Source organism: Eimeria acervulina, genomic scaffold (genome assembly GCF_000499425.1).
Source record: "Eimeria acervulina Houghton genomic scaffold, Eah_scaff88, whole genome shotgun sequence".
In the NCBI taxonomy this organism is placed as follows: Eukaryota; Apicomplexa; class Conoidasida; order Eucoccidiorida; family Eimeriidae; genus Eimeria; species Eimeria acervulina.
In genome coordinates, this window is record NW_013549544.1 from 40,044 (window position 1) to 50,764 (window position 10,721).

A 10,721-nucleotide genomic window follows, 5' to 3' on the forward strand; every position below is an offset into this window, starting at 1 on the left:
CAGGGGAATGGCGATTGTCTGTAAAATCTTGCGGCGTTTTCTTTTTGAGAATTGCGCAGTTGAAGCTCTGATTCTGGGCAGCAGTAGCAGCAGCAGCAAGAACAGCAACAGCAGCAGCAACAGCAGCAGCAACGATTATTCCTGCAGCTGCGACGGGTGCAAGCGTGCAGCAGCAGCAGCAGCAGGAGTAGCAGCAGCAGCAGATGCCTCGTCTGCTGCTGCTGTCATGCGGCAGCTGCTGACTCTTGCGGATTTATGTGCAGCAGCAAATGCTTTGGGGGCCCCGCAGCAAGTCGGGGGGCCCCCACCCTTAGACTTTGGGGGCCCCCAGCTGCAGCTGCGGGTTGCTGCTGCCCTAGCAGAGGCATGGAGAAGGCATGCGGCTTCCTTGCAGCAGCAGCAGCAGCAGCAGCAGCAGAGACAAGAGGAGGAGGAGAAGGAGCAGCAGCAAAAGCAGCTGCAGCAGCAGCAAGAGTGGTTGGTGGGGTGTACGCACACCTTTGTATTGCGTTGTGGGGCGATGCCCCTTGCTGCTGCTTTGCTGCTTCCGCTGCTGCTGCCGACTCCCCCAGTAGATCCTGAAATGCTGCAGCAGCTGCAGCAGCTGTTGCAGCTGTCTCCTTCTCTCTGCTGCAGGAGCCTAACCTCGACTCCTTGCTGCCACTCTGCTGCTGCAGCTGCTGCAGCTGCTGCTACCACCTGCTGCGGGCCTCAAAAGGAGACGCTTGTCTCCTCTAGGAGACACTTGGTGTGCAGCTCTACTGCGTTGCTGCTGCGCTGCTGCATGCAGCGGGGGGCCTCTGGGGCCCCCCTCTCGAAGGCTGTCTTTCAAACCCTAAGCGCTTTCTTCTCTCTGTCAATGCAACAGGGGCCCCATAGGGGGGCCCCCCTGGAGGGGCCCCCTTTGTATGCTTTGAATCCTCTTGGAGTGTGCGGGTTGGAGGCGTGGCGGTGCCTGAGGGCAGCAGTTGCTGCTGTTGCAGGGGCCCCCGGGGGGGCCCCCCTGTTGATTCGTTATGCAGGGAAGTTCGTAGGTAAAGGAGGTGCTGCTGCGTTTGGGTTTGCTGCTGCTGCTGCACTTATTGATATACTAGGGGGCTTCTGTCCCCTTAAAGGGCCCCTCAGCAGCAGCAAGGATGCAGATAAAGCAGCAGCAACAGATGCAGCAGCAGCAGCAGCAGATGCAGCAGCACACACCCCATCCTGCAAAGGAGACACCTGCCCCGCTTGTCGACTTCCTGATGTTTTGCGAGTGCAGCAGCAGCTGCAGCAACAGCAGCAGCAGCAGCAGCAGAGGGTGCTGCGTGAGGTGTACAGGCAGCTGCTACATGCGCTGCTGCTGCAATGGTGCAGCGAACGGGAGCAGCAGCTGCTGTCGCTAGAGCAGCAAGTCGCCCTCACATTTTGTTTGCTGCGCTTCTTGCTGCACACAGCAGCAGCAAAAGCAGCAGCAAAAGCAGCAGCAAAAGCACCAAACCCAGCAGCAGCAGCAGCAGCAGCAGAAGCAGCAGCAGCAGCAGCAAGTTTTTCTTTAGGAGACTGGGAAGCGGGGCAGCTAATGGAAGGTATTCACATGTGTCTCCTATCTGCTGAGGAGACACTCCGTTGCTGCGGCATGGCAGCAGCAGAAGGGTTTGCTGCTGCAGCACTTGGTGCTGGGGAGGGCCCCCCTAAGGGTAGCGGCTTTGCTGCAGGGGCCCCCACGGCTGGGGCCTTTGATATAAACACCGCAGCAGCAGCAGATGAAGATGAGGGGCCCCTTGTCTTTAGGGCCCTCACAGACAAGCAGCTGCTGCTGCGCTGCCCCCAGCTGCTGCCTCTCCTTCATGTGCTGCAGCCTCAGGAGGCCTCTAATAAAACTTCACAAGGGGGCCCCCCTGGGGGCCCCTGGAAGGGGCCCCTTAGGGGCCCCCTGGGGGGCCCCTGGGGGGGCCCCTGGGCGGTGTACAGGCTGCACCCCTTCCTCGTTAATGCTCAGAGTGTGCAGCAAGCAGAAGCAGCAGCAACAGCAGCAACAGCAGCAACAGCAGCAACAACAGCAGCAGCAGCTTCAGCACTCCCCCTATCAAAGGAGTTCGAAGCCTTAGGGGGCCCTGCTTGGCTTCATCTGCTGGCAGCTCTCCGCTTCAGCCTTTCAGGGGGCCCCCATAACAATGAGGATGGGGGGCCCCAGGGGGCCCCCCCCCAGGATGAAGGTCCCCAAGGGGGGCCCCCCATAGGGGCCCCCATAGGGGCCCCCCTAGGGGGCGCTAAAGATGAAGAGACAGCAGCAGAAAGCGGGTGTGTGCATATTGAATTAGAATGTGAAGAGGAGTCTGGAAAGGAGACAGAAAAAGAGACAGATGAAGAGACAGATGAAGAGACAGATGAAGATGAAGTTAGGCTCGCGCAGCTACCCGACCTGCAACCCTTACCGACTGCTGCAATGCAGCAAGGGGGCCCCCATGAGGGGCCCCCAGGGGGCCCCCTGGGGGCCCCTCATGGGGGCCCCCAGTCTCTTCGTCAGGCCCTCGAGTGGTTGAGTGGGTCCTGCACATTAGGAGACCGATGTAGCCCCGGTGCTGCAGCAGCAGCAGCAGCAGCAGCAACAGCAGCAGATCCTTCTCGCAAAGGCCCTTTAGCAGCAGCAAGAAAGGAGACAAACCCCTGCAAGCAGCTGAGGAGACAGGTAGCAGCAGCACAAGCAGTAGTGCGTCTTTCAGTCAGTGAGGTTCAGCGGTGTCTCGCAGCAAATCCTTTGGGGCCCCTCGTGGGGGGCCCCCAGGGGGCCCCCGGAGCTGTCTCCTTGGGGGTGTCTCCTTCTGCAGGATTTGTAACGAATCAGATGGAGACAGCTGTGGCTTTGCCGCTGCTGCATGCAATTTTGGGGCTGGATTGCTCGCTGCAGCCAGAGTTGCTGCAGCCGCTAGTTGCTGCTGCTGCTGCTGCAGTGTTTGCTGCTTTTTTCCCGCTGCTGCTGCAGCAAGTGGCACCCCTCTTGCTGCAGCAGCAAACCAGCGTCACTCAGAAACTGCTGCTGCTGCAGGCGCTGCAGCGAGCTGTTCGCTGGCTGAGAGCGGGGGCCCCCCCGGATGCAGGGGCCCTCTATACAGACAACCCCCAACCAAAGAAGGCAGCAAAACGCATGCAGCTGCAGCAGCTGCAGCTGCAGCAGGATGTAACTCGGGCCCCTGATCCGCTGCAGCACGGGACTGACGGCCATCAACAGCAACTGCAACAGCAACAGCAGCAGGAGCAGCAGCAGCAACAGCAACAGCAACTGCAACAGCAACAGCAGCAGCAGCAGCAGCAACAGCAGCAGCAGCAGCAGCAAAAGCGTTTTTTAAGTGAAGTTCGTGTGCGTCGCTTCGCTCGTTCTTCTGTGTCTCCTCGCGGAGACATTAATTTGTTCTCGCCTTACTTAGAGTTTGCTTTGGGGGCCCTTGAAAGCTGTTTGCTGCCCCCTTCACCTCCTCCCCCCCCTCTGTCTCCGCTGCAGCAGCAGCAACTGCTGCAGCAGCAGAGGGCCCACCTGCAGCTGCTAGAAGACTCTCTACTTGTTGCTGCTATCTTGATGGCTATAGGGGAGATCTTGAGGTCGGGGGGCCCCGGGGCCCCCGGGGGCCCCGCAAAGAGCTGCAGCAGGAGAGCAGCACAATTATATTTATATTTTAAATCTCACAAAGACAGAAACATAAGAAGGGGGGCCCTCTGTGTCTTAGGAAGTGCAGCAGGGCTGGCTTCCTGGAGTCTCTTCTCTACTTGGTTGCAGGAGACAGAGACAGCTGCTGGATTGGGGGCCCTAAAGGAGACAGGGGGCCCCCGGGGGCCCCCAGGGGCCTCCATACCCAAGCTAACGGAAGCGTTTGAGACCCTCCCACTGCAGCAGCATCAACTGCAGCAGCGGCAGCAGGATGGTTTATTGTTGCTGGAGACAGCAAAAGGGGGGTTTGAGTGCATAGCAGAGAGCCTCGCTGCAACAGCAAAAGGAGACAGTGATGAAGTTGCAAGAAGAATGGCTGCAACAATTTTAATAGAATGGGTCAATCTAAATAACAACGAAAACTCGTCCTTCTGGAGGGTATAGGGGCCCCTTGGGGGTATGCATATGGGGGCCCCCACCTTTAGGGGCCCCCCTTAGGGTAACTCTGGGGGCCCCCACCTCAGAGGGGCCCCCAACCCTAAACCCCCCCTTGGGGGGGCCCCATCTCAGGGGGGCCCCCACCTCTGGGGGGCCCCCATAAGCTGAGCTGGGGCCCCCGCATCAACATCTCTTTAAAGGTAGGGGGCCCCCCACAGGGACCACTTTAGAGACAGTTAGGGGCCCCCGCTTCCATATGGGAGCCCCCTTTAAAGCAGTTGGGGGCCCCCATATCATCATGGGCCCCTTTAGAGTGAGTTAGGGGCCCCTATACGAGTTAGCGGGGGCCCCCTGCGGGCCCCTCCTTAACAGTGCAGCAGCGGCAACGTTATAATGATATAAAAGTTTGTTTATTTTTTTCTGCTGTCTACCGGGGCCCAGGGGCACTTAAGGAGGAGATCTGTCTCAGCTATAGTGAGGTATTAACAGTATAGACATATTTATCTCTTTATATATATATATATATACATATACATATATATAATATATATAATAGATATGTATATTATATTACTATATATTATGTGTATAGACAAATGTGGATGGGTACTCGTGCATGCAGTGTCCCGTTGCATGCATTTTGGGTGTATGCATGCGTTTGGATTGCATGCAAATATAAAAGGGCTTCGTAAGAAGCATATTAATGCTGCAAACAGCAGCAGCAACAACAACCCCACCCCCTTCTTCAAGTCTCGACTGGGTGCAGCCATACACAGCACAGCGGCATATTATAATAATCATAATAAGAAGAGGAAACAGCAGCTGAGCAGCAGCAGATTTTGTTGCGTCAGTTGCTGCTGCAGCACACTTCGTTGCTGCAGCAGCAGGAGCAGCAGCAGGAGCAGCAGTAGCAGCAGAACCCTACGCTGTATCCACTCTCCTGCATGCATGAGTACCAGTGTAGACAGTTAATCGCTACTATGCATGCAATTAGAAATACAAATGACAATAGCAACAAAAACAAATCAGGCTCCGTCATATATTGGGGTGTACAGGGAGCTCAAGGCGAGGAATTCAGGCGTAAAGACATACAAAAAAAAGAACAAAACCCTAATTAAAAACAAATTAAAAAGACATACCAACGAATTACACTTCAGAGTTTAGTGTTCAGGGCTTAGGGTTTAGGGTTTAGGGTTTAGGGTTTAGGGTTAAGGGTTTAGGGTTTAGGGTTTAGGGTTTTAGGGTTTAGGGTTGGTGGTCTGGGGCCCCCTTGGGCGGTTCTACAGCTCTGGGGCCCCCGGTCTGTGCACGGGTTTTCGAGATTGTATGAAAGTTATAAATTATTGTCTTATAATTAAAAAAGCAGTAGAAATTAGAGTAAAATAATAAGAAAAACTACTCTGAAGTGTATGCCTCGTGCAGCACTTGAGGTGTACATACACCTCATCTGCTAGCGAGATATCAAATTAATATTTCTTCTTTTTCTCTTTAAACTTGTGTCATTTCTTTTGGTATTTTGGAATTAAATATCTTTTTTTATATTCTTTATGCATGCATGCATATAAGCAGCACTTATTCGTAGGGCTTCTTCTTCTTTTCTTGCTGCTCCCCCCCCTTCGTCCTCTCTTTATCTTTGTACTCCGCCTGAGACTATTGAATGCATGCAGCCTGAGTTTGCTTCTTAGGGATCCTGCTGCATCTCTCACACACCCTAAACCCTAAACCCTAAACCCTAAACCCTTGTCACCCGTCAATAGCAGGCCTGCCGTGAGCGGCGCGGAACCTTCACCGCTAGCAGGGCTTTTCATGCTTCTCTAAACCCTAAACCCTAAACCCTCAGTCTCTGTCTTGGTACAGCCTTGGCAGCGGCTTGTCCGCTTCCCCCCTCTCGCCCCCTTCCCTTTAACCCTGCAGCACTCGAAGGACTACAGCTTAGGGTTTAGGGTTTAGGGTTTAGGGTTTAGGGTTTAGGGTTTGCAAAGATGAAGGCCCTCATCCTGGTGGGGGGGTATGGGACCCGCCTCAGACCCCTAACTCTTTCTGTTCCTAAACCCCTTATTCACTTCTGCAACCGCTCTATTATTGAATATCAAATCGCTTCTTTCAAACGCGTACGGAAACCCTAAACCCTAAACCCTAAACCCTAAACAACACCTGAAGTGCAAGCGGGCAGGGCTCATGGGTTCTGGATTGATAGCTTAGGGTTTAGGGTTTAGGGCTTAGGGTGAGTAATTCTGTGGGTGATGATGTTTACGTGCGTAGCTCGGTTGTTAGGGTTTAGGGTTCAGTTTGCTTTTCAAGGGCTAGGGTTTAGGGTTTAGGGTTTAGGGTTTAGGGTTTGGGTGCAGGTAGGCGTTAGTCATCTTATTCTTGCCGTTGCTTATCAGCCCCAGGCCCTGATGGAGGCTCTGCATGAACTGGAGGCCAAGGTAAACCCTAAACCCTAAACCCTAGGCCGTATGAGCTAAACCCTAAACCCTCTTGCTTTATATGCTAGCCTCTCTATATCTACTCCCTTGGCGTGACAGTTGCAGGCTGCATCTTGTGGCATCAGGCTTTAGGGTTTAGGGTTTAGGGTTTAGGGTTTAGGGTTTGCGTCGCAGTACGGGTTAAAGATAAGTTGTTCAAAAGAAGAAGAACCCCTCGGCACTGCGGGGCCGATAAGGTTGGCTGAGGGTTTGCTGCAGCAAAAGGAAGAAGACCCAGCAGCAGCAGCAGCAGCAGCAGCAACAGCAGCAGCAGCAACAACAGCAGCAGCAACAGCAGCAGCAGCAACAGCAGCAGGAGCACCAGTGCGTGAAGCAGCAGCTGCAGGAGCAGCAGCAGGAACAGCAGCAGCAGCTGCAGCAGGGGCAGCACGCGTAACAGCAGCAGCACCACCAGCAACAGCAACAGCAGCAGCAGCACCAGCAACAGCAGCAGCAGCAGCAGCACCAGCAGCAGCAGCAGCAACAAGCATTGGTCTTGATGATGAATGCTTTTTTGTTTGTAACAGCGACATTATCTGCTCCTTTCCGCTCGAAGATATGTACAAGTTTCACAAACAAACAAAAGCAGAAGCCACCATCCTTGTCAGCCTCTCCTGCTGCTGCTGCTGCTGCTGCTGTTGCTGCTGCTGGGGTTGCTGCTGCTGCTGCTGTTGCTCTTGGTGCTGCTCTTGCTGCTGCTGGGGTTGCTGCTGCTGCTGCTTTATTTATTATCATTTTTTTGTTAGTATAGACATATATATTAATAGATAGATATAAATGAACTAATTAATTAATAATTTTAATTAATTAATTAATATTAATTAATACTAATTAATATTTATTTATATTTATTTATATTTTATTTATTTTATTAGGTAACACGCACCTCTGAGCCTTCAAAGTTTGGAGTCTGAGTATATTGATTTACATATATCAAACGACATATAAAAATTAACTAATTAATTAGTTATTTTAATTAATTAATTAATACTAATTAATATTTATTTATATTTATTTATATTTTATTTATTTTATTAGGTAACGCGCACCTCTGAGCCTTCAAAGTTTGGAGTTGTACTTCACTCAGCTGAGGGGCAGGTGAAGAAATTCGTAGAAAAACCAAAAGAGTTCGTCGGCGACTTCATTAATGCAGGTAAAGCAATTAAATATAAATAAATAAATTAAATAAATAAATAAATAAATATATAAATATATAAATATATAAATAAATAAATTAATTAATTAATCAATTAATTAAGGCTTTTGGAAACGCAGTTTTTTATTTGGCCGGCGTTTACAAATGCAACAAAATAAATAAATAAATTAAATAAATAAATAAATTAATTAATTAATTAATTAATTTTATTTATTTATATTTAATTGCTTTACCTTATTATATTTTGTTTATTTCCTTTGTATTTATTATAATTTATTTAATGTGTTTTGTTTATTTTCTTTGTCTTTACTACACTATATTTAATAAATATTGTGCATTTTCGTATTCTTCTTTGTTTGTTTGTTTGTTTGTTTGTTTGTTTGTTTGTTTGTTTGTTTGTTTGTTTGTTTGTTTGTTTTGATATGTTTGATTATTTATTTAACTGTGTAGGTGTTTATATATATATAACAAATAATGTGTATGTTCTATGTGTATGTTCTATTTGTTTGTTTATTTAATTGTTTAGGGGTTTATATATTTAACAAATCCTGTATAAGTATGATACCTTTAGCGAGATGTTCGTTAGAAAAGGATTTCTTCCCCCGACTTGCAGCCAGAGGCACTCTCTACTGCTGGCGATTAGAAGGCTACTGGTTTGTCTCCTGTCTCCTTTTATTATTTATTTCGTTTGTTTTATTTATCTGTTTGTCTCCTGTCTCCTTTTATTATTTATTTTATTTATTTACTTGTTTGTTTTATTTGTCTGTTTGTCTCCTGTCTCCATTTATTATTTACTTTCTTTGTTTTATTTATCTGTTTGTCTCCTGTCTCATTTTATTATTTAGTTTGTTTGTTTTATTAATCTGTTTGTCTCCTGTCTCCTTTTATTATTTAGTTTGTTTATTTTATTTATTTACTCGTTTGTTTTATTTATCTGTTTGTCTCCTGTCTCCTTTTATCATTCTTTCTGTCCCTTTTATTAATTTGTTTTGTTGTTTGTTTGTCTCCTGTCTCCTTTTATTATTCATTTTATTTGTTTTACAATTTATTTGTTTGTTTTATTGTTTGTTTGTTTCTTCTGTTTGTCTGTCTCCTGTCTCCTTTTTAATTTGTTTTGTTTGTCTGTCTCCTGTCTCTTTTTATTATTCTTTTTAATCTTTTTGCTTCTGTCTCCATTTATTATTTATTTATTTCTTTCTCTTGTTCTTTGTCTCCTGTCTCCTTTTATTATTTATTATTATTTTATTATTTATTATTTTGTTTCTATCATCATTATATGTTATTACTAGTTATTATTTTATATAATTATTTTATTATGTTCTACAAATACATTTTATAATTATTAAATATTACTATACATTATTATATTATTAATTTTTTTGATTACATATAATAATTTCTTTATTATTATTTCTTATTAACTGTTATTATTATTTATTAATTATTATTTGTTATTATAATTCTTTAATTATTATAATTATTATATTTATTTTATTTATATGTCTTAGGGCTGACATTGGACAGCCAAAGGATTTTCTTCATGGAATGTCTCTTTACCTCGAAGCACTACGAAGCAGCAAACTTGCTAAATCAAGGGGCCCCTCTGAGGGCCCCTCTGGGGGCCCCTCTGGGGGCCCCTCTGGGGGCCCCCCTTATGGAGGGGCCCCCGTGAAGAGGGAAGAGGGGGCCCTTGATATGATGGCTTTAAAGAATGGGGGGGGGCTGTTGGAGTGTATAGGGGGCCCCCGAGAGGGTACAGGGGGGCCCCTAGAAGATATAGGGGGACCCCTAGAGGATATAGGGGGCCCCCAAGAGGGTCTAGGGGGCCCCCAAGAGGGTATAGGGGGCCCCCATCCTGGTATCGCTTGCTTGCCGTCTCAAGAACTGTCTCTTGTTGAGGGCCCCCAGTTCATTGGAAATGTTCTCGTGGTACATACACCAGAAAATTAAATCTGTCTCCTTTTTGTCTCCTTTTCCTGTCTCTTTCTTTCTCTCTTTTTCTATTTGTCTCTCTCTCTCTCTCTCTGTCTTCATCTTTATCTTCATCTTTATCTTCATCTTTATCTTTATCTTTTTTTTATGTTTATGTTTATGTTTATCTTTTCTTCTGTCTTTATACTTTTCTTTTTCTGTGTCTGTCTCTCTTTCTTTTTGTCTCTGTTTTATATTCGTCTCCACCTAAACCCACAAATATAAATATATACACATATAAATATATAAATATATATATACGTATATAAATATATAAATATATAGATATATATATATATATGTACATATATAAATACAAATATAAATATAAGTATAAATATAAATATAAATATAAATATATATATATATATCTACACCTATACCTGCATATATTTCTTTATTTACACTAATATATATATATATAGACATATATATACATTTATATATATATATATATCTATATATACTTTGATAAATACCTTGATTAATGCGTATGTATTTGTGTATTTTACATTGACATCCATCCACCTAACTAAATAAAAACAAACAAATAAATAAATATATATATAAATATATATTTGTTTGTTATTTTATCAGGATAGAACAGCATCAATAGGCGAAGGGTGTATATTAGGCCCGAACGTATCTGTGGGGCGGGGTGTCTCCATCGGCAGAGGCTGCAGACTACAGAATACAGCCGTCATGGAAGGGGTCAAGATCGACGACTTCGCGTGGATTGAGTCCTCTATTCTAGGCTGGAAGTCGCTAATAGGCAAATGGGTATCCACTTTCACGCCTAGCTAGCTAGCTATATGCCTAGCTAGCTAGATAGATAGATAGATATATACATAGCTAGCTAGCTAGCTAGCTAGATAGATAGATAGATAGATAGATAGATACATAGATAGAGAGATAGAGAGATAGAGAGATAGCCGGCTGGGTAGCGAATAACCGATCTTAATTGCTAGCCAGCTAGCTAGCTGGCTAGCTAGCTAGCTAGCTGGTACAGAATATGTATATATATATATATATATATATATATATATTATATGTAGCTGTATATGCG

The 10,721-nt window shown here is 46.2% G+C and overlaps 1 protein-coding gene across 1 annotated transcript in view; it reads left to right on the forward strand.

Annotated features, from left to right (window-relative positions):
• Positions 1 to 10,459, forward strand: part of EAH_00014850 (mannose-1-phosphate guanylyltransferase, putative) — a gene marked incomplete at both ends in the record, with an annotated part of 11,226 nt that extends 767 nt beyond the window's left edge. The window contains 9 exons of the mRNA XM_013394191.1: positions 1 to 481; positions 791 to 3,974; positions 5,310 to 5,384; positions 6,032 to 6,171; positions 6,409 to 6,489; positions 6,664 to 7,131; positions 7,567 to 7,655; positions 9,193 to 9,613; positions 10,253 to 10,459. The exon at positions 1 to 481 is cut by the window's left edge and continues 767 nt beyond it. Of these exons, the coding sequence (XP_013249645.1) occupies positions 1 to 481; positions 791 to 3,974; positions 5,310 to 5,384; positions 6,032 to 6,171; positions 6,409 to 6,489; positions 6,664 to 7,131; positions 7,567 to 7,655; positions 9,193 to 9,613; positions 10,253 to 10,459 (5,146 nt within the window). The remainder of the gene's footprint in view (positions 482 to 790; positions 3,975 to 5,309; positions 5,385 to 6,031; positions 6,172 to 6,408; positions 6,490 to 6,663; positions 7,132 to 7,566; positions 7,656 to 9,192; positions 9,614 to 10,252) is intronic.
• Between the last annotated feature and the right edge of the window lie 262 nt (positions 10,460 to 10,721).